General features: G+C 51.0%; 5 protein-coding genes across 5 annotated transcripts; 2 read left to right on the top strand and 3 right to left on the bottom strand.

Moving 5' to 3' along the window:
- Window positions 1–251: 251 nt before the first annotated feature.
- Window positions 252–1,856, bottom strand: BP01DRAFT_294516 (uncharacterized protein; the record flags this gene model as incomplete). The annotated part of the gene is made up of 2 exons (XM_025571777.1): window positions 252–1,447; window positions 1,553–1,856. 2 exons carry the CDS (start codon window positions 1,854–1,856, stop codon window positions 252–254), a joined length of 1,500 nt encoding a protein of 499 aa, XP_025432075.1.
- A 3,414-nt stretch (window positions 1,857–5,270) lies between these two features.
- On the top strand, window positions 5,271–7,020 carry BP01DRAFT_355722 (M20 family metallopeptidase). Its single transcript, XM_025574767.1, has one exon. It carries the CDS (start codon window positions 5,489–5,491, stop codon window positions 6,752–6,754), a length of 1,266 nt encoding a protein of 421 aa, XP_025432074.1. The 5' UTR covers window positions 5,271–5,488; the 3' UTR covers window positions 6,755–7,020.
- BP01DRAFT_21946 (glycoside hydrolase family 47 protein) lies at window positions 6,844–9,451 on the bottom strand. Its single transcript, XM_025571131.1, has 3 exons — window positions 8,771–9,451; window positions 8,030–8,674; window positions 6,844–7,972 (listed from the first exon to the last, which is right to left on the bottom strand). Exons 1-3 carry the CDS (start codon window positions 9,276–9,278, stop codon window positions 6,933–6,935), a joined length of 2,193 nt encoding a protein of 730 aa, XP_025432073.1. The 5' UTR covers window positions 9,279–9,451; the 3' UTR covers window positions 6,844–6,932.
- An 885-nt stretch (window positions 9,452–10,336) lies between these two features.
- Window positions 10,337–12,163, bottom strand: rpt4 (proteasome regulatory particle base subunit RPT4). The gene is made up of 4 exons (XM_025574766.1): window positions 11,665–12,163; window positions 11,152–11,538; window positions 10,637–11,093; window positions 10,337–10,583 (listed from the first exon to the last, which is right to left on the bottom strand). The coding sequence occupies exons 1-4, from the start codon at window positions 11,879–11,881 to the stop codon at window positions 10,463–10,465; spliced, it is 1,182 nt and encodes a 393-aa protein (XP_025432072.1). The 5' UTR covers window positions 11,882–12,163; the 3' UTR covers window positions 10,337–10,462.
- A 1,445-nt stretch (window positions 12,164–13,608) lies between these two features.
- Window positions 13,609–15,456, top strand: aspf22 (enolase acuN; the record flags this gene model as incomplete). Its single annotated transcript, XM_025578501.1, has 5 exons — window positions 13,609–13,732; window positions 13,791–13,847; window positions 13,922–14,261; window positions 14,320–14,760; window positions 14,811–15,456. 5 exons carry the CDS (start codon window positions 13,609–13,611, stop codon window positions 15,163–15,165), a joined length of 1,317 nt encoding a protein of 438 aa, XP_025432071.1. The 3' UTR covers window positions 15,166–15,456.
- Between the last annotated feature and the right edge of the window lie 132 nt (window positions 15,457–15,588).

Below are 15,588 nucleotides of genomic sequence, written 5' to 3'. Positions count from 1 at the left end.
AAAACAGAAGCAACCGGATTTCTCAACCAATCAAAAATTAGGGAACGGACAGCACGCTGCGAGTCAGTAGTCACAAGTACATATAGGTCATCAATCATCATTATTGAATCAGGGGCTCATAGACAGAAAAAAGAAATCATGCATTAGTCATCACGCGCTGAATCAACTAGATCGTTCAAGAGGCGTAGAAATCGTAAGGGTGTTATACATCAGAAGCCTCCAGTAGGGTTTGTGGTCGTTAAGGAAGAAGATCAGGACCGAATCACGAGATCCTGAAAAAATTTGACAAAATTGCGTTTGATCGAGCGACTCCGGCACAGACCCGTTCCAGTGGCGGCGGGTGCGATCTTCATCGGTCCGACGATCTCGCCGTCGCCTAATTCGGGAAACTTATCGTCATGCAAGCGCGGTAATTTGATCGGATCGCAAGGGTCGCAGTGAGAGGGGACTAGGTCTAACCGCACTCCCTCTGTGACTCTTAGGTGAGATAGCATCGCCTCATGATGACTCCTCCACTTGCGATTGATCGCCTCCCATTTTTCCTCGGTGAGCCTATAGATTGTTGAGGTTATACCGTAGTGTTCCCCTGTGCGTACGAGATGACGAGCGAAATTGCATTGTGCAAGATCCCAATTGGTGCGAAACCGTTGGAGGGAATCAATGTCGCTGACTTCAGGCGTATAGGGCGCGGGTTGGATGGTAAAATTCGCGTGTCCCAATTTATTTGCCCATTCATCGTTAGGATCGGAGAGGGTGAATGGGGGCGCATCACCCGACACTGTCCGTACCGTGCTCGCCCGAGGACGACTGAAAGAGGCGACTGATGGCTTTGAGGATAGAGGCGGTGAGGGCAAGCCTGCCAACCGCCTATCCAACAAGGTGGAGCTGTTCATGCCATCGTCGGTCATATCCGCCACAGAAGGTGATTGCAATGGGGAATGAACACGAGAGGCGGCAGGGTAGGATGGTTCGTCCCCCATGAAAGGTGGAAGCAATGGAGTCGTCGCCTGCGCAGCCGATTCGTCTTGACTGTATCTATTCGAATGGACAATGTTGATTGGCTGCGTGCCACACTCGCTGATTTCCTCCTCAAAGATTGTCCGAGCTGGGGATGGTGGCACTTGGATGGAGCTGACGCGGCTAAACGAGCCTGTCACGGGGCTGATGATGGCCGACGATGCTGAGTTGGTTCGGGAACGCAGGTGCGTTGCGAATACATCCGCTCCGTCAATCCCATCTGAGGCCCGTTTGGACTTCCATCTCGTGGAAATAGTAGATATGCGGGAGCTGATACGGGAAAGACCCTTGGCTGGATTGCTATCAGAGCATGCAATTCTGGACGATTCGCTGAAATCCATGCCAGCATCTGTCAAGTCGTAGCTGCCAACTGAACCGAAAGGTTCGAAACAAGTGTCCTCGGCTACAGACAATCCCTGATCAAAGTGTTCTGTAGAAAGATGAAAACGGGTTGATTTAGTCCCATCAATAGTTTTGAGACACAACGCGAGAAAAGCAGGGCGGGTACGGGGCCGGAGCAAGGGTATCAACATACGGAAATATTCCTCCTCGAGATCTCGGGGTTGCCCCACACAGGGCTCTTCCTTCACTCCGGTTAGTGGGTTGCGCGAATTGCTCTCCATGGAGGTTCCGTGGCCTGGGGACGAGACTAGCGACGAAACGGAGCTAGAGAACCGCGTGTGGCCTCTGGCCGAGAACATAGAGACCGCGGGAGAGACGGGTGTGGAAGATGTGGTGGTCAATGGCGACTGGGGTGGGCGGAACATAGAACAAGATTCTGCCATGGTTTCAGAGCTGTCGCACCGCCGGGTGTCGAGCAACTGAGCGGATTTAAACATGATTGAAGGACAGTATTCACAACGTTGTTGAAAACAAGCGGTGACTGATGCGTAGAGCGCGAGCACGAGAAAGGCGATGATGAGGCTTCCACTTCACGTGCCAGTGTAGGGCAACACGGACGTGAGGAGTGAGGACGCGGAACGCAGGGGAGGGAGTGGAGTTAATTCGAGATCAGACACAACATCATCCGAGAAACTGAAATGTGCCCAAACCAATCTGTTTGTTCAAGTGCGCGCAATATGCGGACCGGGTAAGGAGATAGATGTACAAGTGTGAGTTCAGAGCAGAACGACTGAAGTTCCAGGCACGGCGAGAGTTTATGACGAGCTCTGACTGATGCACTAGGATGGCTACTGGTTGCAGACGTGGCGTGGCGTTGAAATAAATTGAGGTGAGTCGAAAAGTTTTTGGAAACCAAGACCCAGTAGAAGTCACAAACCAGCAAGTGGTTTAAAGTAGGTCGAGATGAGGTCGGGCAGCCTGTTTGACTGACTAACCGACTGTCTCTTGTCTTGCTCGTCAAAATGCGACCAATGTTGAATGAGAGGGCCTGGCCACTAGAGGCGGATAGCCGGGCGCGGGGAGAGGAGGGGAGTGGGAGGAGGGGGATTGAGAGGGAATGGGGGAGAGAAGTGCAGTGATTGATGTGAAGGACGTCGAGAACGACAAGCAAAGACCGACGTGAAACCTGGCAGGGCACGCAGATGGCAAACTAACTTAGTAGCCGGCCGAGATAAGAGAGGGTGGTTGGGTGAAGCCCAACAAGCACGGCGGGAACAGCTCAGTAGGCTGCCGGCAATCGGCGGGCGTTGGAAGGGTGCGGTGAGAGAGAGAGAGGTGTCAGAACCAGGAACAGAATCCTTCCGATCTATTACATTAAAGATGAGAGAGAAAGTGAAACCCGCAGAAGAAGAGTGGAAGAGAGGAGGAAGAGGAGGAGGAGGAGGAGGAGGAGGAGGAGGAGGAGGAAGAAGAAGATGATGATGATGGAGAAGAAAGAAGAGGCGAGTAAGTACTCCAAAGAGGAATGAAGGAGGTAGAGGGAGGAGAGGAGGGAAACAACAATGTTGAGGTGGGGGGAAGAAGATTTGGAGTAAGAGAAGATTCCATACACAACACCAAAAAAGTTCTTCTGACAAGAATAATGATAGTTATGCATCAGAATTCAACTCGATTCAATTAACCTCTGTACAGTTACGGGTACTGTCAACTCAAATGGAAATAATAATGATAATAATAATGATAGTAATTATAATCAGCTAGTGCTAACCCACTGAATTAATCCAGAAGGGTTTCTGGATACTCAGACCACCGAATCATACTGAAGCTGCTTGTTACTTTGCTCTTCCTTTTCTCATTTTCTCTTTTTTTTTGATCTTTTTGATCTTTTTGATCTTTTTGATCTTTTGATCTTTTGAACTACCTTTTCAGGGTTCTTTCCGACATTCTTGCCCTCGGCTTCAGCGCGAACCATGGGTTAGGAGAGAATCCACATGGTCACTGGGTGTCTTGGGTGGCCAAGCTCTCTGATGTCTCCATAGAAGATTTTTTTTTTCTTGCATGGTTGATCCAACAAATTAACAGGCCAATCTAGGGTTATCGGCACTACATGACCCAGACTCATTATTCTTTTTCTCTCTTATTTTTTTATATTCAATTTTATAAGAAAAAATATCCTTGCGACGTATTCAGAGAAAGAGATAGATAGAGGGAAATTTGATCTGAGCGGGTCTAGAAGAAGAAAAAGAACAAGAAGAAGAAGAATTCCCAGCACAGTACTCGTACAAAACCTATTATGCAGTACTTACTATGCAGTCACTGCTACGCAGCCAGCGTGCTCCGTCTTGCTCCGTTGTAAGCGAGCCATGGTTCGTCCTCTTCATTCTTGCCACGGCTCCGTCCTTGTCTTCTGGACTTCTTCCATCATCCTGGGGCCGGAGAAGAGGCACAATCGAATAATACTCCGCGGGAAGAAAAAGAAGGTTACTGCCTTCTCTTTGTTCCTGAGGAATCCTTGAGTTAAGATTCCAGGTACACATTTGATCTAGCGTGAGTACAGAGAGAGTACCGAGCACCTGTGTCGAGAGACCGACAGATCGATCCAACAATGATCTGTCTTATGCTTCAGCTGTCTGAGACTCCCGCAGGCATCTTTCAACGGCGGCGGCGCATTGTTGTCAAAGGGAGATCGACGACGCTGAGGGGAGAGGAGCAAGATTGATTCCATTGTGTCTAGACTCTAACCGACTCGACTGGTCCAACCCAGCGACCCTATCAAATCGAATGCTTTTCTTCTTGTGCAGCTATGTTCCCCTCCTTTGATTTTCCATTCTGCCCCATCGTCATGCTTCTCCAGTCATGGAGGGTCAAGAGGGAAGGGGAAGTATGCCGAAAGTACCATGACCTATCATACAACCCGTTGACCTCTGACCAGTTTTAACAGAAACAGTCAGTCAGCTAGTGGACAAGGATGTGGTTGGCATTTAGACCAGGCCCAGTGGATCTGCGGTGAACTAACAGAGGGACTCCCGTTTGTGAGGATGTGTGTGTGTGTGTACACTGTCCTCCACATTGGCTTCTAAAATCTCCATCTAGATACCAGATCATGGTCTATGCTCCGATCTGACTTCGATTTGGGGTTGGAAGCTGCTAAGTTGGCCAAATAAGAGATATACTATGAGACTAGTTAGCTTCAAGCTTGCTTGTTCAGCAATCAATAGGCAAGGACGGCAAGGCAAATTGCTTTGGTCGAAAATTCCATGACTACTCCCTCGAAATTCCTTTCATCTTCTCATCTGGTGCCGACGTCAGACCCACATGGAACCAAGCGGATTCTTGCTCCCTCCATGGTCCATGGACCTTGATTGAAGTAGGCCTTACCGGTTAGAGAATGCCAGACGAACGGGTTTGGAAGAGCGGCGCGTTTCCGGGAGCAAGGGACCAAGTATCTTTTAACTAGGTGGCGCCATGTGTGCCGTGCCCATTGTCCACGGTCCAGATGATCAGGTAACATGAAACCGGCCTTTATTGCTGCTGCTGCTGCTGCTACTTCGTGCTTTACTTTCGGTAGTAGTTGATGTCCTGTATTAAGATACTGGAAGGTGAGGGGCGGGGGAAGTACAGAGTACAGAGTAATCAATCCTAATCTACTGTGTATCTCTGAGCTGGAATTGAGATGAATGGCAGCCATATACGTCAAGGGCACCCACCCAGGCCCTGAGCCCTGAAGCCGATTTCGGCTGTCAGTTCACTATTGCTGAGTGGGAGTGCTGACTCACAATCGTGATATGACGCCACGCAGGCTCGTGATGGGTCAGGCACGTGACTTGAGTTCATGCCTGCCGATACAGGCATAAGTCCTTCCTTATCTCCAACTTCTCCTCACCCCGTCCCTTCAACTTATACTCCGGAGTAGGTATTCTACATACATACTAAGATAGTACTAGTTAGTACTTAGTGTACTCACTATTCAGTAGTATCGAAAGTTTGGATTAATTCATGTTTCCCCATCTCCTCTTATTCTGAATTCTTCACCCACCCCCTAAATTACTTTGCTCACACATCATTCTCGCCCTCATCCCCCGGCGATGATAGCATTCCATCATCCCACCTTTCTCCATCAGTTGTAGACATGAGAACTCCCTTCTCCCTTCTGCTAGCTGCTGGCCTTACGGCAGCAGCTCCTCAGCAATCACCGTTGTTGCTCACCTCTGACTCCTTGGACATCATCAATGCCTCGCCGTTCCTCTCCTTCCACCGCAACCTTGTTCAAATCCCCTCCGTCTCAGGCAACGAAACCGCTGTTGGGAATTTCCTGGTCGAGTTTCTCAAATCGCACAATTTCACAGTAATCAGGCAGCCTGTTCCCACCGGCAATCAGGCCACGGATCCGACCCTCGACACGAACCGCTTTAACATCTTCGCGTACCCGTCTGCCTCGCCCTCGCAGGATCGGCCAGAGATTCTCCTCACCAGCCACATCGATACCGTGCCCCCCTATATTCCCTACACCGTTCACGACCGCAGCGGGGGCGATCGTTCCTCCTTGCTCCTGGCCGGCCGCGGGACCGTCGACGCTAAAGCCAGCGTGGCAGCCCAGGTCTTCGCCGTCCTCGACACCCTCAGCGAGCATCCGGAGACCAGTCTTGGTCTGCTCTTTGTCGTCGACGAAGAAGTTGGCGGGCTGGGCATGCGCGTCTTCTCGGATTCGCCGCTCAATTCGAGCCCCTCGCCCTTCCACACCGTCATCTTCGGCGAACCCACCGAACTTGCCCTCGTCTCGGGCCACAAGGGCATGCTCGAGTTCTCGCTCGCGGCGACGGGTCAGGCCGCCCACTCCGGCTACCCATGGCTCGGCCGCAGTGCCGTGTCCGCCCTCCTGCCCGCCCTCTCTCGCTTGGATCTGCTGGGGGATATCCCCGCAGAAGACGGTGGCCTGCCGGCTAGCCCCAAGTACGGCCGGACGACGGTAAACATTGGTCGCGTAGATGCGGGCGTGGCTGCCAATGTCGTCCCAGCTGGGGCGCGCGCAGACGTGGCCATCCGACTAGCCGAGGGGACGCCGGATGAAGCCAGAGGGATTGTCGCGCAAGCGGTCAAAGACGCCACAAATGGGAATCAAAATGTGTACTGCGACTTCGAAGTCTACAGCGGAGGGTATCCGCCTCAGGACCTGGATACCGATGTCCCTGGATTCGAGATCATGACGGTCAATTACGGCACGGATGTGCCGAATCTGAAGGTCTCGGAGAAGGTGAAGCGGTACCTCTATGGTCCGGGAAGTATCCATGTTGCGCACGGTGATGATGAGGCAATTACCGTCGGGCAACTTGAAGAAGCCGTGCGGGGTTATAAGCGGTTGATTGATGCTGCTGTCCGGCGGAGCAAGTTGGAGTGAGTAGCAAGTTAAAAGGGTGTTACGAAGGTTGATTAGCTATCTTAGGTACATGGACGTACGTAAGGCTTGTGAGTCGAGGCCAGAAGACAATGATACAAGCCGCCCGAAGGTGAAGATTTCTTTTGAATATCCTGAGTATATAGAGTTGCGAAGCACATTACCACAACAGATAGAAAAATTACATTTGAGCCAGATGCTCCATGGTCTGGCTCTCCGCCGTGCGACTCTGCCTTGTCCACCCCGTCTTCAACTCCCCGGTGGGTTTGAACCGAGGCAGGGGATGTGCCTCGGTGTTGAACACATTCTCCTCTAATGAGATGAACTCCCGATCTGAGAACAGCAGGTAAAAGTACTTTAGGGTTTCCGCCATCCAGAAACTCTCCATGTTGTCCCGGATGCTAGTAGGAAGCGTTTTTGCATTCGACAGGGAGGTGAACCCCGTGATGCGGGTTGATCCTGACCTCCCAGTATTTGAGGATGTCGGTTCCGTCTCGCCATCGAATGTGCCGGTCTCCACGACAGCGGTGTGCTTGATGAAGGACTTAAACATCTCCCAGCCCCAATGACGGTAAGTATCATCTCCAGTGATACGGTACATGTAAAAGAGAGACTCCACTGTCTCGGGCCGTTGGAGGTTATGCCGGTCCATCCGCTGGATTTCGAGGTCATCACGCCATGACTTGGTAGATGGGTCATTTGGGTCGGATGTCCCAGTAACGGGATATAAGGGTTTGGAAAGAAGAGGAAGGTCGCCTTGGGATGAAAGAGGCTGGTCGTTATTGCCAGTGACAGCCGTTGAATCCGGGTACATGTCTGCTTCCATGACTCGCGGGTCGTCGACTTTGAAATAGGTGATTTCCGGGGCAAGGCCAGTTTCAGTGACTAGATACATAGCCCAGCAGGTTTTGGTCAATTCTCGCGCCAGACGAATTTCTTCCTCCTGTCGTAAGCCCCAGCTGGGAGACTTGCGCGCCTCGGAAAGCGGTCGTCCTCCGGTTGCTCCGAGAGCGATTGTTCCGGGAAGAAAACAGACTAAGTGGTCCATCTTGGGTGACAAAACGCCATCGAGCCCATGAGGCCGTTCACCAAGCACTGTCAAGCGAGCGTTTTGCGAGTAAGTAAGCAAGTGCTTGCGCATGCCAACTAGAGCCTCATCCCACATCTCCTTGTAGATTGGCTCCTGTTCCGAAGTCTGCAGGTATTGCTTGATAAGATATTCTAGGTGGCAAATTAGCGTAAACACAACAAGCAAGCGCGTTTTATCAAGGGACATACCGTAGTAGGAATCGCCTCGGCTACCCAGACGAATGTTGTCACCTTTGAACTGACCAGTTTCCGGGAAAACGTAGATTGGAAGCAGACCATCCTTCCTTTTCTGCGCATCGATAACTTCTATGACCTTTTCAACGGACCGCCAATACTCCGCCTCGCCTGTCAATTTAGCTAGGTATTTAAACTCTAGCTGAACAGTAGTCGCTTCTGCGGTAGAAGCGGCGCCGTCATCGATATAGGAGGGAATGCCCATGGAGGTGTTTAAATTCACGCTGGAGTAAGGAATGCCCGTGGTGGATTCGAAAGCACCCAGGAGTCGATCAGCCAGATCGGTCGCTTTCTCAATATACAGATCCTCTCCCGGTGCACCCGTATCGTCGTCGTTGATGGGGGCCAAATCCGGGTATGTGGTAGACAGATAATGAGCGGAAAGAAGACCACCAAGCATGCGAATGGTAGTCTCAAAAGTGTTGACATCGTGATTCTGATTATACTGTAATGAGTTCTGGATCCAGCTGCGGGCGTGCCGCACCCGCGAGGTCAAGTTCATTATCATTAACGTGTCCAGCGCATCAACGATTATCCACCCCATACCCCCAGCAACCATATACCGGCCGTCCTTTGCAAGGGGATGGTACTCGTCGTAGCCTGCTCAGCAGAGAACCCCCAATATGCCATGTTAGCGATGACGACTTGCAATAGGGAAAAAGAAAGCCGGGCTCTGTCGGCAGTTGAACAACTTACCCCAGGCATTGCGCTCATACCCATCCCAGCTGACAATAAACGCGTCGCGAACCTTCTCCCGCCTCGCATCCCAATCAATGATCTTCGAGAAGGCGCTGCTCCCGTCATATGTGGGTTCCGCGCTGTCAAAGTTCTGCAGCCAACTCCAGAGCTCCTCGCCTTTGGCTGAGTCGGGAGTCTCGTGAGTCTCCGACTGCGACCGGGTCGGCCTCGAGTAGTACCACCAGAGGAGTAGGGCAACCAAGCATAATCCACCGTAGATTGTCCTCCTTCGCCGACTTCGGGACCCTGTGCGTCGCGGGGCGAAATACGGCTTGTCTTTATACATCGGGAGTGTGCGATCGCCGGCAATCGGAGCGTTCAGGTTGATCGTGGTGGTCGCAGACGGCGAAAACCCATACCCAGGCAACCCGTTAGACCCGGGACTTCGACTCGCACGCCAGTGATTGTTTTCAAATGGTTGATGGGAGGGAAAAGAGGGACTGCTCCGCGGGGCCTGGAAAGCCATGACCACTACCGAGCCGCCAAGGCCTCTGTTACTAAAATACTATATCTGTCCTCTACCCGGGCCTGAAATGTGGAAGTTATGAAAAGCCCCCACGAACAGATATTGTTGTTCCCAGTGATGGCTCGAAAACGGAACAGCTGATTACAGGTTGTTTGGGCTCGTTTTGCTCAACGTCAATGAAGAGATGGTAATGGATGGAGAAAAGGTGGGTAGGCAAGAAAGTCGAACGGTACGTGGAAACCTCTAAAGAGTAAAGCACATGTAACGAGTGCACCAGTCAGCCAGATGCTAGGAGCACGAGACAGTAGGGTGTAGGTCAAGGACAGATTGCAGGAACATCATGAACAAGCAAGAATGAAAGACTTCACAAACCGACCAACAAATCGCGACCCAAGTACTGCTCGATTCGGACAGTAATATAGAGAGATCGGCAGACAAATGAAGAGATACTGGTAGGTAGTTCAACCCTGCCTGTCTCATGAAGCAGTAAGATGAAGAACAGGTGTCCAGAGACGTGTCGTGTAGGCTGAAACAGCCATGATTGACCTGATTAGACTAGAATCAGTGAGGATGGGCTGGACGCGTGTAATGCTTCCGACTCCCGGGTCAAGGATGCAGATCCCCGGCCAAGGAAGTAATTAAGTCTTTCGGGGCCTCGGTCCGCCTTGGCATCTTTCATGCATTGCCTCAGTGCTTCAAGTGCTTGCTGCTTTCATTCTGAGAGGTTACTAACTAATGCATCATCCTGGAGAGATATGTCCGCCCAGACATTATGTACCTGAACCTTTTGGAGGGCATCTTTTCCCCGGGCAGGGTCTCTATTCCAGGGTCTGTGTCCCGGCACTATGTGGACTGTGGAGCCACACTATTCTTACCCACCCGGCCTCAAAGTCCAAAAAAATACTACTACTACTACTACTACTACTACTAATACTACTACTACTACTACTACTACTACTACTACTACTACTACTACTACTACCACTACTAGTACTACCGTCTACGTGTAGTCCCTGAGGCTAGCACTTTGAATTCGCACGCGAGATAAATATATAGTGTCGGGTTCTTGCAACTCTACGGACTTCGTTCTAAGGTTACATCAATAGCGTCAACATCGGCAGATAATGCCAAGAGAGAATTTAAAAACAGTGCTAAGTCTGAGGTAGTCATTCATCAAGATGCATTTACAACTTCTGGTATTCAAGCTTGCCCTCCAACTTCTTCGCTTCGGCCACCTTACGCACAGCCCGGTTGAAGTCATCCTGGTTGATAGCGTCGCGGTAGTCCTTGATTGCAAATAAACCACTGAAGAAGAGTCAGTCGTGATCCCCACGGAAAATCGAGCCGAGGAAACTTACGCTTCGGTGACAACATTGCGAAGATCGGCACCGTTAAGACCGTCACTCATCTTCACCACGCTTTCAAAATCGATCTCTCCATCCATCTTGACAGTGCTAGAGTGGATTTTGAGAATCTCCAGGCGACCGACCTCATTAGGCAACGGAATCTCAATTTTACGATCGAGACGACCAGCACGCAACAGGGCCGGGTCAAGAGTATCCGGGCGGTTCGTGGCCATGATAATCTTAGTCTTTCCCAGATAATCAAAACCATCCAGCTGGTTGAGCAGTTCCATCAATGTTCGTTGAATTTCTCGATCCGCGGAGGTACCCTCGGAGAAACGTCTTCCACCGATGGCGTCGATTTCGTCCATGAAGATGATGCAAGGCTCGTGCTCCTTGGCGTATCCGAACATCTCCCGTATCAACCGTGCAGACTCACCTATGTACTTGTCCACAATCGCAGATGACACCACTAGAAACAAAAAGAGGATTAGCAGTTGCGCCCAGTAATATGTGTCATCTATGCGTACCTTTCAAAAAGTTGGTCTCCATTGAACTTGCGACAGCTCGTGCTAGAAGCGTCTTACCCGTACCCGGGGGGCCATAAAGCAGGACACCTTTGGGTGGCTTGATACCCACTCGTTGAAACAGTTCGGGGTTTTTCAATGGTAACTCTATCACTTCTCGTAGCTCACGGATCTGGTCATTCAAACCACCAATGCCTGCAAAGTTGATCTGACCCGGATCCTCCAGTGACATATTGTATACCAAGGGATCAACCTCCCGGGGCAGCATGCGCATAATCGTCAATGTAGTCATATCAAGGGCGACACGGGTACCCTGCTTCAACTTCGCCTTATCGACCTTGGAGCGGCAACCGACGACATATCGGGGTCCGGAAGAAGCCTTGACGATAACTGGAAAGGTCAGCATATGTATTTGTACAGCCAACGCTGGCAAATGTTCCGGCCGGCGATAGCATTTTCGGCGTGTCTAAGAGCTTTCGCTTTTGAAAAAAATGAAAAGATTCCAAGTAGACCTACATCTCTCCTCGTCAAGCTGCTTCAAGACCTCTCCAATGATTTGACCAACGCTCTGCAGGGCCTTGATGTTCTCTTCAGAGATGTCAAACTCTCTCTGCAGGTCTTTGATCCCCATCCGCAGAGACCTGAGTTTAGCTTCCCATTCCCGTAGCTCCAATAGACTCCTCTTGTAGTCTTCGAGGGCCTGGTCTCTCTCGGGGTCACTGCCGCTGTTCATGATGATGATGGTGATGTCAAGCGAGATGGTGTACCGGACACAACACGGATTTCGCAGGGAGTGTCCAAGCGTTCCGGAATGCAGAAGGACAATAGCAGAGGATTGACAATAGTAGATGAAGGGGTTGAGCGAAGTGGATGTTTGATAGTCTGCGGGATAACACGCCAACCAAGCTCGGGGGAGCTGTCGAGGAGCTGCTTCGGCGCCCGGAGGCACATTCGAAGTCACGTGTGACTGTGAGCGTTAAGTGGCAATAGCTCTCACGTGACTGTCATCGATGGCTGGACTTTGTGAGTTGAGGCTGGCGGAGCGGCTCAATTCGGCCCGCAGTATAAAACATCCGCACACGTACGCACTCCGTAAACTTGGCTGCTGTACTCAGGCATCAAGGTGTCATACCCGGTAACAACTGGGTACTGCGGAGTGGGTAAGTTAGGTACTACTGTGTAGGTAACCTTTTCGTCTATTACGCAATGGAAGTTTCCAGACCTCAGAAAGTCACCCAGAGTCACGATGGGTGTGGTATGAAGTACTGCTCAGCATGCAGCTATCTTCTTAATGAAGAGACTTGTACCACCTTGCATTGGATGTCGCTGATTGCATCTATGTATGGGTTCCAAGGTCGATAGGCCTACTAACTTACGATTAACTTATTCAAATTTACCCCGGATCTATTGTATTGTATAGAGAGGCACAGGAAATAAGTCAGTAGTAATCACTGTGCTCTGAGACACACATCCTCTCATACCCTGCACTGTGCATGCCTGGTGCTTAACCAGTACTCTATAGTCCAGTCTTCATTCCCGCCTTGCCCCGAGGGTACGCGGAAGATCTCGCTGGAGAAGGACAAGTGCAGAGAGGAGTAAGACAATATTGCCCCACCATCCCATGGGAAAGATTCGGAGGATGAGGAGATCAGAGGCTGAGCTTTCCCGGGGCAATTCACCTGTCCAGAGCTTGACATGATCGGAACCTGGAATACTACAAGAATCCTCTCTTGTCCTCCTTGTGATTTGCTTCTTCTTCCCCTTCCTCCTCATCCTCTTTCTTCTTCTCTTCTCTCCTTTCTCTTTCCCTAGTCAATTGACTGATTCCCAAGTTGTTCTAGGTAAGTTCGATTTTCATTCATGCAGCTTGGTTCACTTGGCCAGTTTCCCTTCCATTTCCCATCCCTCTTCCCCCTCTATGCCCCTCTATGCCCCTCAATACCCCTCCATCTTTCTCTCTCTCTCTCTCTCTCTCTCTCTCCCTCTCCGAGAGAAGGCAGCTCAACCCCGCCCCGCCATCAACCATCAACTATACATACAGTTCACCGTACACAGAATACTGCTGGTTGCCACCTTCCATTACCAACCCATCATTGAATACTGGGGATTGACGGAGTTATGCTCCACTCCTGGGGTCCCCTTATGTTCGATCATGTTATGTGATTATCATGACCCATGATTATCAACGGGCTGCCGTGTTGATTGCATCGGACCTCTCCACTTCCTCTCCGTCAGTCATTTTGGGTGCTCGGTGAACAACAAACCACTTGAAAACCCCCCGCTTCCTAGTCCCTCATCCACACCCAGACAACCATTCTAAAGCAATTGTTTTTTTCCTGCTCCCATCCCCCCTTCTTCTGTCTCTCTTTTATAAATAGAGCCTGGCCGCCATTTGCTCGTTCTCTCTTCAGTCAAAACTGATTCATCAACCCTATCCCCCGCCTTTTCTAGCCCATCAATATGCCTATCTCTAAGATTCACGCCCGGTCCGTCTACGACTCTCGCGGTAACCCTACCGTCGAGGTTGACGTCGTCACTGAGACCGGTCTTCACCGCGCCATTGTTCCCTCCGGTGCCTCTACTGGTTAGTAGCTTTCCTGCTTCCTGTCCGAGTGGTTAGGGAAACTGACATTTGAGATTAGGCCAGCACGAGGCTCACGAACTCCGCGACGGTGACAAGACCAAGTGGGGTGGCAAGGGTAAGTTTGATTATCTCTAAATCATCATCACAAACCTAGCGCCATTGGCTCACATCATCTGCGAGCATGATCAGGTGTCTTGAAGGCCGTCAAGAACGTCAACGAGACCATTGGTCCCGCCGTCATCAAGGAGAACCTTGATGTCAAGGACCAGTCCAAGGTCGATGAATTCCTTAACAAGCTCGATGGCACTGCCAACAAATCCAACCTCGGCGCCAACGCCATCCTCGGTGTCAGTCTGGCCATCGCCAAGGCCGGTGCCGCTGAGAAGGGCATCCCTCTCTACGCCCACATTTCCGATCTGGCTGGTACCAAGAAGCCCTACGTTCTCCCTGTTCCCTTCCAGAACGTCCTCAACGGTGGTTCCCACGCTGGTGGCCGTCTTGCTTTCCAGGAGTTCATGATCGTCCCTGAGTAAGTTACCGTCGTCGAGCGCTGGCACGGACCACTCAGACTAACTCTGTTTCTCCAGGAACGCCTCTTCCTTCTCTGAGGGTCTCCGCCAGGGTGCCGAGGTCTACCAGAAGCTCAAGGCTCTCGCCAAGAAGAAGTACGGCCAGTCCGCTGGCAATGTTGGTGACGAGGGTGGTGTTGCTCCTGATATTCAGACCGCTGAGGAGGCTCTTGACCTGATTACCGAGGCTATTGAGCAGGCCGGATACGCTGGCCAAATCTCCATCGCCATGGACGTCGCCTCCAGCGAGTTCTACAAGGTCGAGGAGAAGAAGTACGACCTTGACTTCAAGAACCCGGAGTCCGACCCCTCCAAGTGGCTCACCTACGAGCAGCTGGCTGATCTGTACAAGTCCCTCGCCAGCAAGTACCCCATTGTTAGCATCGAGGATCCCTTCGCTGAGGACGATTGGGAGGCCTGGAGCTACTTCTACAAGACTTCTGACTTCCAGATCGTCGGGTATGTTTACTGAATCAAGACACATTGCTCGGTTGCTGATACGATCACAGTGATGATCTGACCGTCACCAACCCCAAGCGTATCAAGAAGGCTATTGAGCTCAAGTCCTGCAACGCTCTCCTTCTCAAGGTCAACCAGATCGGTACCCTCACCGAGTCTATCCAGGCTGCTAAGGACTCGTATGCCGATGGATGGGGTGTCATGGTCTCTCACCGTTCCGGTGAGACTGAGGATGTGACCATCGCCGACATCGCCGTTGGTCTCCGCTCTGGCCAGATCAAGACTGGTGCTCCTGCCCGCTCTGAGCGTCTTGCCAAGCTCAACCAGATTCTCCGCATCGAGGAGGAGCTTGGTGAGAACGCTATCTACGCTGGCAACAAGTTCCGCACTGCTGTTCAGTTGTAAATGCAGCGATGATTTCGACGCACCTCCAGCCAAACCCCTATGAAATTCCTGATATCCCTTTAATGGGTCTCGCCTCACTGCGTACAGTTTTTGGTGGTCGAGTTGCTATTCGGTCAGGGAAGACCTTGATCGATGTTCATGATGACGAATATAAGGCCATATAATGATTAGTGGCATATAATGGAGAAAATACTTTTTTCTTGTTCTTCAGGGTACCCAAAATCAGGATTGGCATAGTAGAAGAAATGTAAAGTGGAAGAGACCTAGCTCCTAGTACGTAGTTCACTCTTGTCCTCCTCTTTCACAGCATGTGGTGTCATGTCTGTGTCGGGCCTTCCGATCCCATCACGTGATCTTTCGGCATTGCCCCACGGAGACAATCAAGCACTCAATCAGTCACGCTTCCTACTCCTCTCTTTTCTA

Source organism: Aspergillus saccharolyticus (genome assembly GCF_003184585.1).
Source record: "Aspergillus saccharolyticus JOP 1030-1 unplaced genomic scaffold BP01scaffold_11, whole genome shotgun sequence".
In the NCBI taxonomy this organism is placed as follows: Eukaryota; Fungi; Ascomycota; class Eurotiomycetes; order Eurotiales; family Aspergillaceae; genus Aspergillus; species Aspergillus saccharolyticus.
The sequence above is the reverse complement of the archived record's forward strand: the minus strand, read 5'-3'. Positions and strand labels throughout refer to the sequence as shown.

Bases quoted from the DNA above. Each gene is read 5' to 3' on its own strand.
- BP01DRAFT_355722 (XM_025574767.1), top strand. From the start codon at position 5,489: ATGAGAACTCCCTTCTCCCTTCTGCTAGCTGCTGGCCTTACGGCAGCA.
- BP01DRAFT_21946 (XM_025571131.1), bottom strand. From the start codon at position 9,278: ATGGCTTTCCAGGCCCCGCGGAGCAGTCCCTCTTTTCCCTCCCATCAA. The intron at 8,675-8,770 runs GTAAGTTGTTCA...TCTGCTGAGCAG, and splicing joins GTATGAGCGCAATGCCTGGG to GCTACGACGAGTACCATCCC. The intron at 7,973-8,029 runs GTATGTCCCTTG...TTTGCCACCTAG, and splicing joins CCGAGGCGATTCCTACTACG to AATATCTTATCAAGCAATAC.
- rpt4 (XM_025574766.1), bottom strand. From the start codon at position 11,881: ATGAACAGCGGCAGTGACCCCGAGAGAGACCAGGCCCTCGAAGACTAC. The intron at 11,539-11,664 runs GTAGGTCTACTT...TGACCTTTCCAG, and splicing joins GCAGCTTGACGAGGAGAGAT to TTATCGTCAAGGCTTCTTCC. The intron at 11,094-11,151 runs GTACGCATAGAT...TTTTGTTTCTAG, and splicing joins GGAGACCAACTTTTTGAAAG to TGGTGTCATCTGCGATTGTG.